Source organism: Centroberyx gerrardi, chromosome 11, assembly GCF_048128805.1.
Source record: "Centroberyx gerrardi isolate f3 chromosome 11, fCenGer3.hap1.cur.20231027, whole genome shotgun sequence".
NCBI classification, from domain to species: domain Eukaryota; kingdom Metazoa; phylum Chordata; class Actinopteri; order Beryciformes; family Berycidae; genus Centroberyx; species Centroberyx gerrardi.
The window spans coordinates 26,588,914-26,608,637 of record NC_136007.1 but is presented as its reverse complement, the minus strand read 5'-3'; the positions used below and the strand labels follow the sequence as shown (position 1 = coordinate 26,608,637).

At 38.7% G+C, this 19,724-nt stretch overlaps 2 protein-coding genes across 2 annotated transcripts; both read right to left on the bottom strand.

Moving 5' to 3' along the window:
* Window positions 1-3,443: 3,443 nt before the first annotated feature.
* Window positions 3,444-5,811, bottom strand: bsx (brain-specific homeobox). Its single transcript, XM_071905285.1, has 3 exons — window positions 5,568-5,811; window positions 4,634-4,824; window positions 3,444-3,686 (listed from the first exon to the last, which is right to left on the bottom strand). The coding sequence occupies exons 1-3, from the start codon at window positions 5,809-5,811 to the stop codon at window positions 3,444-3,446; spliced, it is 678 nt and encodes a 225-aa protein (XP_071761386.1).
* A 5,181-nt stretch (window positions 5,812-10,992) lies between these two features.
* On the bottom strand, window positions 10,993-14,750 carry lim2.1 (lens intrinsic membrane protein 2.1). The gene is made up of 4 exons (XM_071905284.1): window positions 14,576-14,750; window positions 13,496-13,645; window positions 12,552-12,686; window positions 10,993-11,054 (listed from the first exon to the last, which is right to left on the bottom strand). The coding sequence occupies exons 1-4, from the start codon at window positions 14,748-14,750 to the stop codon at window positions 10,993-10,995; spliced, it is 522 nt and encodes a 173-aa protein (XP_071761385.1).
* Between the last annotated feature and the right edge of the window lie 4,974 nt (window positions 14,751-19,724).

The following is a 19,724-nucleotide window of genomic DNA, read 5'->3' as shown; positions in this document are numbered from 1 at the left end:
GGCTTCCTGAAAATGAGCTGATGGCCCTGCTATTAGGCCCAAATGCAGATGCGTCCATGTGTTGCAAAACGCTTAATCTTTTAATTGATCACCTTCTGCATGGCCTATTCTCCACGCAGTTTTTTTCCCCCCCTGCTCCCTGTTAATCAGAATCACATTTTGAAAATGACATGAATTGCTTTTCAAAGGGCAGGAAAGCACAGCAAATCCTGTGCTGGAGGAGAAAAGAGGCTGGCACGTTAATGTACAAACGCATACTGAGAGATGTAGCTCCGGGTACATTAGGATGCATAAAACGATTTCATAAATGTAATGATGGCTTACATGTGTTTCAAAGGGCCTTGTCATCACATTAATAGTTGGATAATAAATAGTTTGCTCTGCATACTACAAGCCTCTCAGCAAGATGTCACAGCACAGAGGGACAAATTTTACTCATGGGACTGACAAAGTTTAATGATGATTTTATGTTAATAGATATCTGTGGGTCATGATAATTATTTGGCATGAAATTAGGAGGAAAGAAGATAGTACTTTTGAATCAATTAATTAATTAAATTACATATAAATAGCACAAAAATTGTAGTTTAACACATATTTGATGCTATGCTGCTGTACTCAAATACTCTTGAAGTAAGACATTGATGGCTTTAACTTAATATTGTGTTGTACAATTTCACATGAAATGGCTGGAATGTGAATGACAACTAAGTGCCTATTATAGGGGTGTGAACGGTCACTGAGCAGAGCGTTTTCAGATAAACTGAGCCATACAGAGGACTATGGGTAAATGCCATGAAATTTAAATAGCTCTCCAAATGATTAACACTAAGCTACAAAAACATTTGGGACAAACCCTTAAGAAAATGAAATAACGGCCAAAATGCAATAGAAAGCTCACAAAAAAATGATATGATAATGCAAAAATATGCCTAAAAATGATTTTTTGAAATGTATTTATTTTCCTGTTTTCAATGATTTACATTAACAACGCTCAGAAAGTTGCCTCAAAAGAATAGCTGAAGCATAATGAATGAATTGTCTTAAACCTCTCTGGTATGCCAGCTCCATTTTCTGTAAAATGAATCCTTGTGAGACAAGCAAACCAATTCTTCACACATTTCTTCACGATGAAACCGGTGAAGTTTTACATAGATGTTTGGAAATGTACACAGTTGCTCTGATGTTGCTCTGTAATGCTTCTCAGATATGATCATTCCTGCAGGACTCAGTTTGCTGTTTTCCTTTGAAATGCCCAATCTTCCCATGTCCATATACTGCACTTTACACACACAGTTGTTGTAATGAAAAGGATTATAGTAGCACAAACAACACATTTAATTTTAGTTTTAAATTCTCATGCATCTCAGAAAAGCAATGTGTTATGGCTCAATGAATAGATTAATTCAGATGAATTGGTCAGCAATGGTGTGTTTACTCTAAATAAATGACAACGTGAATCTATGATAACCCGCAGTTCTTATATGCACTAGCATGATGTTTGCTATATCAGGACAAGATAAAATGTCAGAGTCATAATTATAAATTCTGCAGCCTACTTGTGAGACCAAAATGTTTCCTATAGTTTGAGTCATTCTCTTTTCAAAGAGTCAGCTGAGGCAATTTACTGGCAAAAAAACCCATTACCCAGAGAATTTCAAAAGCATTGTGTGGTTGATGTTCTGTTTTCGGACATTTTATTCTAAAATACCTATAGCAAGAGCTTTAAAAGAACATGTAGATGCTCCCATTTTGATTCTGCTGTCGTCACTCATTTTCTTGAGGACAACAAAGTACGTCCATCAAACCTTTGCCATCCTGAAAGTCCTGTGCATTTAGCCTGCATGGCCCATACAGTTTCCAGTCAACAGACTTGAGCTATCTGATGTATGAATATAATATAAACATTACATTTGTTCTGAATTGACCTTTATTTCCCTCATTGTTGCGCAATATACAGTCAAATTCAGTAGCCCCACAGAAAATGTATTTTCTATTAAAAGTTATTAACATCTGTTGAAAAAGAATAAACAAAACATCCTGCTATTTTGTATTCCATTTAATTCTTAACAGAACAAACATTTAACCAGAAATGTCCTTAAAGAGACTTGGAGCTCAATGTGGCAATGAACATGCACATCAATGGATTTGGATGATTTAAACATCTGTGATTTAAAAAAACATGAGCAATGCATAGCCTATTCAAAAATAATAATCACCTTATTTACACCAGGAGGAATTGTGGGCTTCACTGAGCTTTTGCATGGAACTCAGAATCTTTGTAGTTAGTGTTTTTTCTTCGTGCAAGTCTTTTGCTTTTCTCCTGAATGTGGTTGGCTTAAAGCACAGCAGGGTCCAGGCCACCACGCAGGAAGCCCAGTGGTTAACAGGCAGCCTCCCATTCAGGACTCAGCTCCATGCTGTGGAGACTGCCACCTAATGCAGGTGCTCACAACAGTAGGAAAACGGCCATTTGAACCGGAGTTGAAAACCTGACAGTGATCAGAGGATCTCGCACACGCACGTTTTCTTCCAGTGTAGATAATACGATTTTAATGGTGAAAGTACAAGTGTGTATTGGCTTTTCTCTGACACGTTCCGGTTGATGGATGAAAATGTGTCAGATATAAGTGAGAAAATGGGAAATAAAGAAAAAAGGGGCTTTCTAGTGATAACATGTATAAAAGATGTAGACATATATGAAAGAGCAATAGACTGAGCCGTGTGCCGATCCATTATTTATATATACAGTACGTATATATATATATATGTACATATAAACCTGATAAAAAAAAAAAAGTAAAATGCCAATGAAGAAAGCTGTCTGCTACGAAAAACCTCCAACAAGATAAGAACCGAACTGTAAATAAAATACCAGAAGTAGATAAGAACTTATAAGATAAGAAGACAGAAACCGGGCGCTGCAAATGGCAAATGCAATATTTCGATTGAGATACAAGTGCAAAAGGAAGGGGTCGGACGATACAATTATGTTACAAAGCAAAGAGCTATTCGATTGGATCGTTTAAAATACTAATTTAGAGGTGAATTTGTACAGATTGTCTGTCAAAATAAAGATTTTCACATTTTGTTTGACATTTAAAAATAAACTAAGGAATATGCAAAGGTTATTAAAGCGAAAATAATAATAGTAGTAATAATAATAATAATAATAATAATAATAATAATAATAACGTCGCTTGACATATTCTCTATTTCGTCAGACATGACAACACGACAGGTCCCATAGGCTACTATAGAGGAAAAAGGGAAATAAAAAAAAAATAGCCTATTTTGCATGCTTTAATAAATATCGACATTGTGTTGTAGGCTATTTCCCCCCCCCTTATTTTAATACAATATATAATTTCTCATGGAAAAAAAAACAAAACGAAAGTCAGTATTATCTACATGTACAGTGACGGCTGCTTATAAAACAGTTCCTATAGTAGATGGTCCGGGGAGCAAATGTCATCCTCGATATCCACATCGTCGTCGTTTTCCTCCAGCAGGTAGGAGTCCGGATCCAGTCCGCTTTTCAGCTCGTCCGCGCTCTTCTCGTTCATCTCGCTCTCGCTGGAGTTCTCCGCGGATCTGTCCAGGTCCCCCGGGGCTTTCCGGTCGTCCTGCGCTTTCCTCAGCTGCTTTTTATGCTTCATCCGCCGGTTCTGGAACCACGTTTTCACCTGGGCGGGAGTGGAGGGGGGGGGGAAGGTAAGAAGGTTTGATAAAGTCAAATAAAAAAAATTGCAATTAAAGGATGTATAAAATCCCAAACTATGAACCAGATTATAATATAAAATATATAAATAGACTCCATTTCTGGGGACAAACTGGAGCAATGACTGGTGTCTGACAACATATTATTTATCATAATCAATTATTAGAACCTAAAGGTCACCAAACGCACAGAGATGAACATGGGTCCTGAATTAATAAGCATGCATTTTATCATTCATATACAGCCTGTACTGAAACCACATGTAGCCTAAATGTATCTTTTTACCCCGTAAATAACGCATAGGCTATGTCAAAATGTAATGTACTGTATGTATCTTCCAAAATGGTCACTTTTATATAGCCTATGTTCTGCACGCATTTAAATATTTAAATAGCCTACATGGTACAGAAATGCAGTTGACATGGAATATATTTAAATATAGGCCCATTTTTCACAGCAAAAATATCAAAGAATACTGTATATTTTGAAATAGCCCATGAGCTTGGATAAATTAGACAGGAGGATAAATTAGACATTTTTTTATATAGCCTATGTGCTCAAACCAGGCAATAGGCCTATTACACAATAAATGATTTTACTTTTATTTTAATATTTATTGTGAAATTATTCCTAAACGTAGGCTATATATTTACTTATATTTTTAAATATACCTCATTCTCTGTGGTGTTATATTTTTATATTAAAACATCAATTTTCCTTTCAATTTCTTGCGTTTTTTTGTTGTTGTTGTTTTTTTGCTTGATCGTTACTCTCCACTGTATAAGACACCGCGTCCTTCAGATGGATAACCCGGGTTCAAACCCCCGTTGTCGGCAAACACTCCACTCTACCGAGGTGCCCTTGAGCCGGACACAGACTCCCTATACTATAATAGTGTGTGGGTTTGTTTACCTGCGTCTCGGACAGGCTGAGCGCCGTGGCCAGCTCCACTCTCTCCGGTGTGGACAGGTACCGCTGGATCTCAAACCTCTTCTCCAGTCCGGACAGCTGCGAGTCGGAGAAGACCGTGCGCGCCTTCCTGCGCCTGCAGTGCTTCCCCGGTAACTCCGCGTGGTGCTGGAACAGCGCTGGCATCTGCATCCCTGCAGGTCACATGAAATATGAAAATCATCTTAAACCCATGGTTTTGTTTTTTTCCACTGCAATTAACTTCACTATAATGGGATTAACAGGTGTTTAGTGATGATGGTAATTTTGTGATCAGGGATGTGGAGGGTAAAAACACACCAGAACCAGTTTACTCTCCTTTTTATTTACAGAATAGAGTTTAGATAAATGTGTTGTGTACATCATAGTAAGTAGCCTAACATTAAACTCACGTAGTCTATATTATAGCCTATATAGTCAGTTTTTTAAAGCGTTTTTTTTAAAGGAAATAAAGTAAAATTAGGCTAATACTTTTCTGAAAAAAATATAATAGATTTTGTTGTTATTGCCTATGATGATCAACAACGGGATGTCATAGTTTACCCACCTTTATGCACTGCATCTGCATAACGCTATGTAATGGGATTCATTTCAAACCACTTGTTAGTGCAAATGACGTTATAATATTCCTAAACTCACGAATATAGTAGAAAAATTCATAGTAGCCTAACAGTGATAAACTAATAAGGATATGGTCTTCTAAGAAAAAATGATGCGTAAATTAGTGCTTTTTAAAAAATATATATAGCCTATAATTGATTTTTGTTCATATCGGTGGCCGTGATGCTCAAGCGGCTGGCATCACCGGTTAGGATGAATTCTTTCCCGCCCCATAAACAGCCTTGACATAACTTTTTGCGTTACTGCAGGCCTCTGCCTCTGCCTCTCACGGGCTTACCAGATGTGAAGAAGTACTGGTGATGCTCCGGCTTGTGGAGCGGATGGTGCGGATGCGGCGCCAGTATTGGAGTGGGCATCAGAGGGTATCCATACTCCAGGATGGGCATGCGGGACGCCAGGGAGCTGCTGAAGGGCGAGGGGAAGACCTCTCTCAGCGGCTTGGGCTTGTGCAATAAGATGTCCTCAATGAAAAACGACGTTGACCTCTGCGTTGGCGCCGGAGACGCGTAGTTTAGACTCATGTTTCTTTTTTTAGTTTGTTTTTGTGGTTGTTGTTGTTTTTTCTCAGCTTCAAAACTGCATCCGTATAGGCTATCTGTCTCTTTCCCCCCCACGTCTCAAAGGCTTAAAAACGCAGCCCCTGTGTGTGTGTGACCAGTGAGTGACACTACATCGAGCAGCCTATTACATAGATATCAGTGGGAGGGCAGACTTCTAACTACTATTTATTCAAACACAGTAGCGGATTGGGGATACTGATTTGCGCATCAGCCAATTAGAGCGCTGGAGGGGCGGGGGGAAAGGCTTATTTAGGGCCGGTTCTCGGCTCTTACTGGCTGAGGCGCGTTGTAAAAGAAAAAAAGAAAGAAGAAACAACAACAGATAAACAGCACACCTGTGACCGCATCACGGTTAATTTGAATATTAACTGAAAATCCAACAACTGAAAATCACCACTCATAGAGGTACTTATGTGGTCGCCGAGCAACCACGTTGTTTAGCTCGCTGTTCAAGGACTATATTGCTTGGCGGAAGAATTAGCCTAAATAGAATGATTATTTTTTATTGAAATAGGCTATTATTGATTCAAAATAAGAGATTTATTGAATGTCCGTGTTCTTTCTTTTTTAATACAATGGCGTGTCACCTCTAAATACAGTATATCGTTCAAGCTATAATGGCTGTTTATGTGCAATACAGCCGGGTCGCTGGCCATGGTGCTGAAAAAATAAGGTTCATTCAAACTTGCTTTGGCAGCTTCTCTTGTTCAAATTCTGGGAGAAAAAGAAAGCAAAGAGCCATTTCAAGCTATATTTTTGAGTAGCCTATAGGCCTATGCCTATAATTAGCTCTTTGGACTTGTATAGAAAGCCATGGAAACTGGGTCTTACAGGCTACTTTTCACGTTTTTAACATCCCGAAAACACTTTAATATTCATATAGGAGCTTAGGCTATAGCCTAGTGTGTGTATCACAAGTGACTTAATAGTGACTTTATTGTGCTTTATGGTATTTTTGTATGAATCGTTAGAAATGCCTATAATAGTCTATTCAAAGGGAGATAGTGGACAGTGTGGTACTCAATAGATGGGTTTATAATGTCCTTATCGTATAGGCTGCTTTGTGATAGGCTATATTTTAGGTTATTTCCTATTGTGCCACTATAGGGTTTCTTATAACTTTTTGACCTATAGCCTGTTTATCTCCCATATAGCCTATCACTATAATATTCTATATTCCTACAGGACCATATCCTACTATAATATCACTATAATAGGCCTATATAGGTTAATATTCTCGTATATAGGGACATTTGCTTTTGTGATATTTGAGTCCTGACTATCCATACAGATATTGAACTTGCAACCCAAAAGTTTACTTCGCTGTGGCTTGGAAATGCGACCACTTATAACATCTTAATTGTCGGAGAAATTCTCCTGCACAAGTTCTCCAGTTTTTGTTCATGTTGGAGATTTTTGAATCAAGCGACGTCGCCCGTGTCACAGGAGGATTAGGCTACAGGTCTGTCTAGTAATTCCGCCCAAATTGGCTGTAATTGTCGGTATTAAAATCTGGGAGAGTACAAGTGCCGCTCCTGTGCCCATTTGCGACAGAAAGCTGTGCGCTATAATTTGTTGATATGGTGTTGTCATCACATTTCCAATCAGGCCGGTTAATGTGAAAGTGTCTTAATGTAGGCAGAATTCATGCTGCAATGCTATTAGGCAATTAAGGGAGATGTTAGAGCGGAAGTTGTAATCCTTGGGCTGGAGGACAGGATTTCCATTTGATCAGATGGGGGGAGAACAAATTAATTACTGGGAATCAATTACGCAGGAAAAGAGTTGTCCTATTGCGTTAGTTTGCATAGGCCATGTGTTAAATGGATGCGCGCGTATCAGTGACTCAAAATGTAATTTAGCACGGTTGGAAAATGTTGGAAATTAAACAGCTTTTGGCATTGTGGAGGTATGGCTGTATATTATCTGATGTCCAAGGCGACAATATCAATAATAAGCCCTATATTGCCACATAACCGTCACAGAACTGCTGCAAAGTTTCGTTTCAGCCTTATTTGTCTTACAATAAATTAAAAATGCTGCCAATGGAGAGGTTCCCAATCTATTTCAAATGCAGCATCACTTGTGTCAGATGTATTTTTCTACAAATAAGCGCCAGCGTGGCTATCTGCAAGGCACAATAATGCAGGTCATTCCACTAAGTATCAAGAAAATGACGCTTGATCCACGAAAATTCTTGAAACAAGTGAAATTACCTCTTTCCAACTGGCAGATTTTTTTCACTTGCTTTATGAAAAATAAGATTTCAAGAGTCAATAGCTGCTAAGATGGATACTGTTTGCTGAGCCCGACCTTTACGCACGGTGAAGGTAAAGAACAGCAGTGGGAAAGACCTTCTTTAAGACATGGCCAAAGCAGATGGAGGTGACCCTGGCTGCACCTGGCGGCGCGTCAATCCCTCTTACAGAGCGCGCCAGGATAACAAGTTGCTTTTAGAGGAAAATTAGAAAGTAAATGAAACAAATGGTGTTGAAATCGTCTTTAAGGCGGGCAGTCAATAGGATCCGTTCTTGAGGCGCGGTTAAGCGGCTTTTAGCAGCCATTTCATCAAGTAAAATTGGGAGCCGGCGAGGCAGTGCGTCACTCCATTAAGTGGCACGTTTGGATAAGAGGCTTGCAGCACTGCCTGCTTGGCTTATATGGGTTCAATACTGGATCTTAGAGCAAAGGAACACATTGGATGTATATAGTAGAGGGTAAACCTACCTGAACTCAGTTTTACCACCTTTTTTATTTGCGGAATACAGTTTAACCACCTTTTAAGGCTGAGATAAATCCTTATAATGATAGCCTATGTACAACATATCATAAGTACTGTTGAGTTTACTGACCTTATCGTGCTTTATGGTATTTTCTACCCCCTATAGCCTAGTATCACTGTAATATATAGGGACTTCCAGTGTGTCTGTGGTACTCAACGGTGAGTTTATAGTGACTTTATCGTTCTTTAAGGTATTTTCTATCTCCCATGGTATCACTATAATATTCCTTTAATAATATTCCTAGAGGCACTTATATTTGTATCTTCTTTTTCGACTGCTGGCTATTATATTAGCTCACTTTACATGTGTGCAATAATTATTAACCTTGACTCTGATTCTAACTCGACCAACAGTCTCGTTTCCATGCAGTCTTCCATAGGCCTGCTATAATTATGGATCGAAGCGGCAATGGGAATCCTGCAAGCAACAGTCTGTCTCCTGCTGTCACAAGCTGAAGTTATGTCGCTCCCTTGCTATTGCTTTTACTCCCATCCAACTTTCTCGTTATAAGTTTTCAAATTCAAACTTCGATGGACAGGCATCTTTTGATTTTATAGTGTGTACTGTGTTAATATAGTGTTATAGTGTTTATTGGTGAGAAGTGATGTGAAAAGTTCTGCTGTGGGCCAAAGATAGCGTCATCACTATAATATTTCCCAGCAGAGACTAGGCAGATGCACGCTTTAATAGCATCAGTAGGCCTATTTCTACAAATAATACATCTTGAGTCACATTTGAAAATATCTAAATCTAAAACGGACAGAGCAGGAGAATGATTCCCTTAAAGTCGCCTTAAATAAAAATCCCTATAATATTCCCATAGGCTGATATACAGTATAGGCTATTATGCTGTATATGTGGTGCTCAATAGTGTGTTTATAGTGACCTTATCGTTCTTAATGGTATTTAATCTCCTAGTATAATGTTCCTATAGGGACTTGTAGTGTAGCCTATCTGTGGTACTCTGTAGTGAGTTTATAGTGACCTTAACGAATTTTATGGTATTTTTATTTGTTTATCTCCTCTATGGCATTACTAAATATTTAAGTTTTTCGCTTATTGTAGTTGCATGATAGTTTAAAGTTTTTCTGTGATATTTGTGTAATATGTAGCCTAGTAGGCCTACAAGTATGTAGTATGTATGTAGTAAGGGCGACACCATGAGTGTGACAATCAAGGTTTATAAAGGCGCAGGATAGACTTATGATGAAGCATCTATGTGTTCAGGGCAGAATAGTATGCATTTAAAAACAAATATCAATAAAGCCTTTTATAATTACACAGTGACAATGTGGTCTAGATGAGCATTGCTGTGATAGGCAACGTTTTGTGCATTGTGTCTTTCCATTGCATTTAAATGATAGGTCCAAAATCGCCGAACTTATCCTTTAAGTGATGAGAACACAAGCATCATCAGTCATGTGCACCTGGTAGGTCATTGGCTCTAGTGCTCCATGCTAACACTTTAGCATACATTATGTTGAGTGATAGTAGGCAACTGGCATTATCCCAAGTAAGAAGACATTCAGTATAACAATTCAGTATGGCCTGTAGATTCATAAATTGTAAAAAATCGAAGATCATTAACTCAATACAGCTGATGTAACCACGTTTATTTTTGGAACTATTTCAAATGGGCAACCACATTAATCTGCTGAGCAGTGATATTTAGCTGCACACAGTCTCCCATCACGCACCACCTTCACTTCCTATGGAAACAGGGAAAGTAGTCCCTGCTAGTTCACAACAGTAGACGTTATTCTTGTATCAGATTTTGTGTAAATTTGACTAATCTCCTCCACAAAACTGCCAGACTTGGTCACAAATTATTTAACATTACTTACCATTTAGCTTTAGAGCTGCTACAAGTTCTCATTTTCTCACTTCTGAGATGATGCTAGTTTTCTACTATCACTCAACATAGTGCTAAAGTGTTAGCATGGAGCACCAGGATGAATGATCTAGCCTACATGTCACATGAATGATTTTGGTGTCTAGGTTCTCATCACTAAGTTGACCAACGGGACACTCTGTCAACAGCTTGGTGTATTTCTTTAACAGACAACTCAAAACATGACCAGGCACATGGGTACAACAGTAGTTTAATTAACAAATCGTGCAGCTTTAAAGAAATGTAGAGGTGAATAAAAATTGTATTGTGATTATGGACTATGTCATGTAATGAAAATGAAGAGACGTGTTTTCCCCAATCTTTTTATTGAAATCACTTAAACTTTGATCATTCATGTTCCGGGGGTAAACCTTGGGTCAGTGTTGATGGTGAGATTCAGCAAACAACCTTGATGCAGCCGCCATGATCATAACCCATGGCTTACTTCTTGATGATGCTGTAAGTCTTCTAATGAGAGCTGGAGTTTCTGGGGCATTCGTGCATTCGATAGGCACACATATAGAATATACCTACAAAAGAAAGAGAGGTTGTGTTTTTCCTATCCATATATATAAGCTTACATCTTAAATTACATGACTTTATTTTGCATTAGGTAAAAGGAGACTGTATGTTGCATTGTGCTTGATTCCTGTGGGAGCTTATATTCGGGTTTAAACTGACTTAAGTAAACATTTTCAGTTTTATATTTGTTTTGCATATTGCACATTTATTGCATGACTTGGTATGGTTTTTGTCATTTGGTATTTTACTTAATTAAACAGCATTAACTGAAAATAGTGGTAAATTGTACTCATTTTTGTGCTTTGTCATACTCTATGGGACTGACTGAGTGGTCATTGACTACTAATTAACTGGTTTTCATTCATAAGAAAGAAAAACAATGGCAAAATAATCATAATAATAATAATGATAAAATCAAGTTAAGATATTATCTTTTTCTTGCAATCAAAAAAAATGTTTAATTGATGTTTTATTTTTTGAATGAAGTTCATTGCATTCATTACATGGCAGTTCCAATAATGGAGCACTCAGGAGTATTTTCTGGTTTTCCCAGCCCAGTCTCATTTTCATTTTCAAGATGGCCCTGACCCAACTGAACAGGACATGTAGTAACATCTGCTGTGTCTGAAACCTTTTCAGTACATACACAATTCAAACTGTAGGTACTTCCCATAATAACTGCGCTGTATATTGGGCATCAAGTGTATAAAAAAGTGCTGATTATGAAAAATATGACAGTGCTACATGGCAGTTTCACCATATTTCAAACCATCGTGTTGCTGTTGTTCTCCATGATTGACTGACTTTTACCATAGTTATAATAGTTCTTTACTGTACTATTTTCCAGTTTGTATTTTGCTGATATCAAACATGGTAAACAGTATAACATCCTGGCATTTTCATTTTCATATTCAGTATGAAAGTAGGTGGAGAATTCAGAGACCAGCACTTACTATAGGGGTCACTTACTGATAATGTCACAACTTTGATTCAGCTGCTTGACTAACCCATGTATGGTTCGACCGTTTTCTGCTAAGGAAGTGAGTCATCTTATTGCGCAGTCATACACATTCGCTGTAGCTTTTCCTTGCTTCATTATATATATGAATATCATTCTCAAGTGATTACACACAAGTCCATTTTTAGATACGTAACAGTAAATATAACCAGGCACGTGGGTGCTGGTTGAACCCTTGAAGACATGTGAAGGTGAATACAGATTTTACACTAAGAGCTTTGCCTCATCGAACTGATCAGCAGGTTCTACATTATGTAGTGCAGAGTTTACACATTAATGATGAATATGAATAGGATTGTAAGCCTGTAGCCAGCCATGGCATCATAAAATATATTGGCCAACAAAGAAGCTAATGCTTTGCAGAAAATGATGACAGCTTAATTTCATTGAATTTCAAGCCAAACATACTATGAGTGCAATTTGATAAGGCAATTTCTTGGAAGTGAGGAAACCAACAGCAGTTTGGTTCGTTATGTCGTGTGTTTACCTGAAAAGAAGGTGAGCACCATTGACACCCAGCCGATGATATAGGACCAGGAGAACCTCCAGTTTCCATAACGTTTCCCATAGTAGTTAATCGTCACACCAGTGTACACAGCCATTGCTAGAAACACGAAGAAGCCTGGGGAGAGAGAAAAGGAAATGCAGGATCATCAGTGGCAGTGTATTCTAGGATAATAGGGACATTCCCTGTTTATTGACCTGCTAAAGTCTTCTCTATTTACAGCCATATTTCACTTTGGTAGAACTTTTTTAGTGCATACACCTCTATAGGAGTTCATTATGGGTTCTAATATTGTCCGCTCTTGGAACCTGTAGTCACCGCCACTCACTTTCAATTCATGCCTTTAAAACATAGGTTTCCAGGCAATTTCATTTGTGTTTTATACTTTTCATGGAGTAACTGGTTACAGTAGCTAATGCAGGAGGTTTACTGCTCCTCTCATTCTTATACGCTAAAAAGTGAATATGTTCTACCAAAGTAATCACTTTTTTTTAAATTAAACTTTTTTTTAGTTTAGCAGGAACCATCTAGTCAGCCTATATGTATCAAACAGTGGCTTTGTTGATCGTTAGTGATAGAAAAACACAACATTTTCTAGTTCATACAGATCAGATACAGTAATAAAGGCTACTACAAATTATGTAAATCAGAGCATTTAAAACAAGAGCATATAATGAAACCATTCTTCTCTCATGAATTAAGTCCTTTGTGAAAGTACCAGGCAGCCGTGCTTTGTTGTGAAATCACATTGATAATAGAATTATTCTGGAGTCATTAGTTTGTATGAATGGCACACCAATTTCCTTAAAGTGCCTGACTTAAAAAAATGAGTTTTCAATGGTTTTAATCAGCTAAGTTCATATGAAATGCAACTTTACAGCTCAAACCACACCAATCAAGGACAAAAACAATAGAGGCCAACTTACATGAGATGAAAAACAATATGCCTGCAGCAAAGGTTTTGTCAAACCGGTCGAAGGAGGAGTAATGGATGAAGGCCATAATGCCAATGATGATGCCAAAGAAGCAGGCCAAAAGAGACAGGATCATGAGGGCGCGGGTGGCGTCTAAGTGGGCTGTGGACAGAGTCAAAGGTCAGTAGGAGTCACCGGGGGGGTCAGTACAAGTCAACAGAGGAGAATGATCGGAGACATGGCCCTGTTCAGGCCATGTTAACAAACCATTTGGAGGAAGAACAGAAAATGTCTGAGAGAAAACAGATCTATCACTATAGAATTTGTGATGTAAAGCTTGCCTGCACAGTTTTCATTATGCTAAACAAAAGAGACAGAGTTAATTAATAAGTGTACACTACTTGCAAATTAGCAAAAGGTTTAGTGAAAATATTGTCCTGATGGAAATCCTAAATCTAACAACCAGATCTTTGACAGAAGCAATGACAAAATGGTAAACACATAACACAACTTAATGCAGATTGAAGTATAATTTATGCAAACATTTCTATAATCTCATTGGTTGAGTTAAACCTTAGTGGGCGGAGCCAAAGAACCACAGTTTTTCTGGCTAAGTAACATTAGACTGAAGTGAAAAAGACAATAACCATAATAACCTTTATTTGTATAGACAAGAGGTAAGAGAGGAGGAAGCTAATATTATGAAGCCTAGCGCTTTTGCTACTAACTGAAAAAAATATCTAGGTTAGCTAGTTAGCCTAGCTGACCTTCCAAGTTCAAACTACCCATAGCTATCTAGGTAAGCTAGTTAGCTAGCCTGCTGACCTTCCAAGAAATTGAATGCCATGGTCATGAATGAATGAAAAAAGTCATTGCAATTTATATTTTTTATTTATATTTTCCCTCTTTGCTATTCAAGTTTGCCAGTTAGCTAACTTACGCTCAGAAAAACTGTGGTTCTTTGGCTCCGCCCACTGAGGTTTAACTCAACCAATGAGATTATTTCTGCCTCCAGAGCAGCTCTGCCTCTGAGAAATGATTGTATCACTAAAACTCCAATCGGCCACATTGGCACTCCACTGCAGTCTTTACCAAAGCTGTCATTGTGCGTGAAGCATTTCCCCGGCATACAGTAGCGCCACAGGCCCTGGTGCATGTAGTTGTTGGACTGCCGATACTGCATCCAATAATCGGTTGCTGTGGAAACGATCAAGAGGATGTTCCCCATGCCCGCACAGAACAGCCCTCCGCCCATAAAGCTGTACATCCTGCACCTGCAGACACACACACACACACAGGAACATAAGGTCACTTAGCATCAGGGGTCAGCAGCCGCACCTCCCCCCCCCCCCATCTCACACACACACACACTTCAGGGAGAGAGGGTCTAAGTGTCAGTAATTGCGTTGTAATGAACATATTATTTCCACTGGATTGAGCGGCGGGGTCGCGTGTGTGCGTACGGCCCACTTTGTTCTCTAGGAGATCAGTCAGTGAGGATGGGCTTTACCCCCCTCCCCCCTCTCACCTCCCCAGCCTCTATCGGGGGCCCGAGTCCAGCGCTGCTTTGATACTTGATACATCTATTGCTCATTGTTCCACCTGGATGCAATATCCTTTCCGACCTGTCCCCTCTTTCTCGTGGAGAGTTTTCATATATTTTTGCAAAAGGATGATAGATGGATAGATCTTGTTATGGTCAGAGACCTGAGCAGGATACTCGTTGAAGGGCTCTGCGCGTTTGCTGAAGAGCTCTGTATTTTTGGTGGATCACATTTCTGCCTTAGCATCCTCTCTGACAACTTACCCCAGCTGTCTCAGTCTAAACCAATCTACACCAAGGCTCTTTTAAACCCATTTAACCCCAACATGTAAAACAAATGAAAATTGTGTGACTCCAACAGCGCCAAGTTGTGGCTTTTCCACTGCCAAATAATAACCAGATTTTTTTTTTTTTTTTATAGCCATTTGGACTTGATTAATAATTTTTCCAGGCACTCTATTTCTTCCAAATTGGGGGAAGAAATCTAATCCTAACCCTGAAATGAGCATAGCAGAATGGGGACTATCTTCCTTTTTTTTTTTTTTTTTTTTTTTACTCCAAAGGTTCGAATGGAAGACAAGGTTGAGGCTGGAACTGACCTGACAGCTATCAGTTTTGTCTCAATCACATCAGTGAACGTTTTCCAGGAATTACTCAATTCACGTTGAAAGAGATAAACTTTGAAATTTGTCAGGTTACTGTAAAACTCTGTATCATTTCCCGGTGAGAAAATGGACCCGCCGTGTCAAGGAGAAATATATATTTGCACTACAAATCATTCCACTTCTGATATGAGTCCTTTTCCCCTGTCCTTCCTTAACTGTGTAGTAATTAGTTTAGAATTAGGTTTAAATTTCTCCATCTGTTTCTTTTATTAATTTTTGTCCAGGAGGAGGAAGCCTCTAGAGGAGCAGGCTCTGGGTTTTAATGTCTTTTCAACGCACCGCACTGCATTAACTTTGGCACATATTAATTTCTGTCAATTTCTATGTAATTGGCCGCACACTGAAAATGTATGCCTTCCCTGGAACTGAAGCAGTTATGGAAAAGACATTTTGTTCTCATCATTGGATAATAATATCCATATGTACATTATCTATATATACATGAGATGTATAAAGCCTTCCTCTCATAGTAAATTCTGATGATGATATTAAAAAAGATAAAACTGAGGCATACATTTTCTGATAAAGCAACGGTTAACAGTATCAACTTTTCCCACGGAGCTCTAAGAGTTAGGGCCATGACTCCATGCAATAAATAATAAATAATAAACCAACTGAAAAAGAAAAATCCACAAATAAATAAATAGCAACACTCACACTTACACTTATTTCACACTGTTGCGCAAAATTCAATATTACCTTACCTCAATCAACCCCTTTTTAAGAAGACGTTTATGAAGACAGGGTTGCCTGACAAAATAGAACAAGATCCTATAATGCCAAGACAGGCAGATTTCCAGCAAGCTAATAGCACTAGCGTTTGAGAGGGTGAATAGGGGGAAACTGGGGCTCCAGCAAACACAGCGGCGGGACAAAAGGCCAGGCCGACCGCTGGCCAATCAGCGCCGGCCAGTTTTGTCGTTTGGGAATCTGCTGAAAAAACAGAAATGGCCAAAGCTTGGCAAGCTGAAGCAATACTGATGACTGCATGGTTTTGATTGAAAGTAGAGGGCTGAACTGGCTTTTAGTGGAGGGCAAGCCAGGCATTAAATGAGAGTCTTTAGCTCCACCGCTACTGATTTTTGTCTCATTTTCAAAACAAACACTGTCAAAAGGTATCGCTTAAAAGTCTTATATACGTATTAAGTTTGAATATTTTTCAGTTGATGATTATATTGAACAAATTAAGGGCTTTTGTTGATGCGGTCTAATGGATTTTTGATACTTTGGCACTAAATGTGAATTAATGCTACCATATACACTGAATGTACAAAATATTATAGGGACACTTGCTGTTTTCATGAAGTACACTGATGAGCTGAATCCTGGTAAAAGCCATTATCCCAAGGTCTAACCCTAACCATCCCCTTTTAATTTCCCTTATTAAATCTATAATAAAGATATAGAGAAGCAGACAAGTTAACACAAGAGACAATTAAGATGTTAAAGGGGCTGCAACTCAATATCAGGAAGATGTCCCTAATATTTTGTACATTTAGTATAAATTCAAATGCTGTGAGTATGGTAAATACTGGATGAGGTGTATACTGTGCAATTTGTGATTTATTATTTAACACAGACACATGCACGATTGCTGCCTTTTATTTTACGAGACATTGTACGTGTTTCACTGTTATTTTTGTGTTATTTATGGGCAACATCGCCGAGTTGCAGTATAAGCCCCTTTTGTCTTCACAACAGCTGAATAGCGCGGATTCAATATTAAATGTGAAATGCTTTACCATTGAAAAGACAGAATGTTTTGACATTTCTTGCTTACTGCTCCTGGTTTTAATTTAATCACTAAAGCGGAAAGAAGGCTAACCCAAATTCCAATCAACACTGTTAACATGGGAAATGGGAAATGGGAAATTTTAAAGATGCAACACACCACATTATTGTAAAATTAGTTGTAAATACATTCCAGAATTGGACTTGCATCACACACAAATTACAATTTTGACAACTTGACACTTGATTTAACAATGAGAAAAATGACTTGCAGCTTGGACTTGCCTGCCCAAAACATGAGACTTGACTTAAAACATGTGACATGAACAAATTTTAATAGTATATAGCTGTTTCTTTAACCTTCAAGCCATGTCGAAATTCAAAAGGATCACGTCTCAATCCAGTCTAAGTCTGTATTTGTCAGGCCAGGGGAAGTGGAGTTACAAGTAGAAAGGAGTCAAATCAAGTTAAATCTCATTAGAATCATCTCATTAAAAGTCACACAATCATACTCATGAATGCCCTCTTAGAAATAAGTTTGTTTAAACACACTTGTCTAAAATATTTCTCTTAAACGTCCCTCTGGTACCCTGCAGAATTTTTGAGGAAGATTTTTGTACCTGCCCCTTGTGAAAATGTACATGCCACTGCTCAGACCCCAAGTCCAGAACCTGCCACTGAATAAACTGGGATCAAAAATGGAATATGGGTCACATCATCTTCCTGTTCAGACCACTAGTGTGGGGTATTCTCACCTGGAAAGACATTGATCCCCTCCACATGTGGCATTAACATGCATCCTGAGTGATCGGACTGTAATGGGACAGAGGGAAAATACATTAAATTCAGCTGTAAATGCACCCAAGATGCACTGACCATCCAATCACCCAAAACCACCTCTAGAGATGCATTTGTAAATTCAAGTGTGAAAAAAAAATTGTTTCCATCCCACATGTGGCAATGGAAATAAACATTAGTGTGTGGATCCAACCAGGAAGTGTATTCAAATCAAAAGCTCTGATTCACATTCATTTCAACCGATTCAAAGCGTAAACATAAAATTGCAATTTATTTGCCGGCGCCAGCGCATCTATTCTCATTCATTTGTTAATATGTTGGATATAACAACCTTCTCACGCTGAAATATCTGAATTTTTAAGAAAATCCCCTTCCTGAATCGAGGAAGCGGAGGGTGAATGGAGCCCGGTGATGCTGGAAGACGCGACACACGCCAACACACATCCCTTCGCTGCGGTCAGACTCGGTGTTTCCTTTATTCTGACCATCATCTGGCTGTATCTCCTCCTGTTGTGCCTCTTCTCCCCATCTCCAGCCGGGCCTGCCTTTGCTTTGACACACACAAACCCCGAAGATGAAAGGAGAAGAGTAGCTCCATTACCTGCATTACAGCAAGTTGCTCAGACCAATTGACAACAACAAAATGCCCCAGAAAAAGGATTTTTTTCTCCCTGAAATTTGAGTGCTGTACTTACATCTAACTTCATTTTTATAGACCACAGCCTATTTTCTTCCATTTGGAGTGTGGCAGCCAGGAGGGCATTTGATATCCTCCCATGCACCATCAAAGTGGACAATATGCCTCTGTGATGGAAGAGCAAATCCATGTTTCCTTGAATCCATCTGGCTTTTGAGAGATTAATTTTGTTATGGAAAGTCCACGTTTATGTAGTGTCGTGGGTGGGTAAGGAGCTCATGCAGCACTGGGCAAGATGGCAAACTGGGGTGAATAATAACACGACAAGAGTAATTACAAATAGTGTGCGGTTGCGTGCCTGCGTAGTTGCGGTGATGTTGGTAAAGTTAGACTCCGAGGCGGGTCTGAAGTCCTCCTGCACGCGCGCATGTTCACCTGCCTGCACCTGAACTTGCTGTTTGAGCCGGCTGATTGATGATCAACACATTCCCATGCCAATTTTAAAGCCTTTCATTTGTGACGTCCTCACATGGTAAGGGTTTGGCATTCAAAACACCTTGGATGAACTCAAAAATGCATGGTGGTCAAGCTAAAAACAGGGAAAAACTGACATCAGATTAATATTTTTTCCCCACAATGGTTATGTAGCATTTTGGAAGGAAACCATTTATTGACTGTACATGAACCAATGTGGATGTACGTTATGTCTAAGAAGAATTAAGTCTAAAAAGGTTCAACCATAGTGAAATGTCTCTATATATGCTGCTGTATTCTATGTCCTCATTCTTGAAGTCCAATCCTGGAATCCTTGAATTTTATTTATTATTATTTTATTTATCTAATTTCTGTCTTTCTTTTTTCCATTAC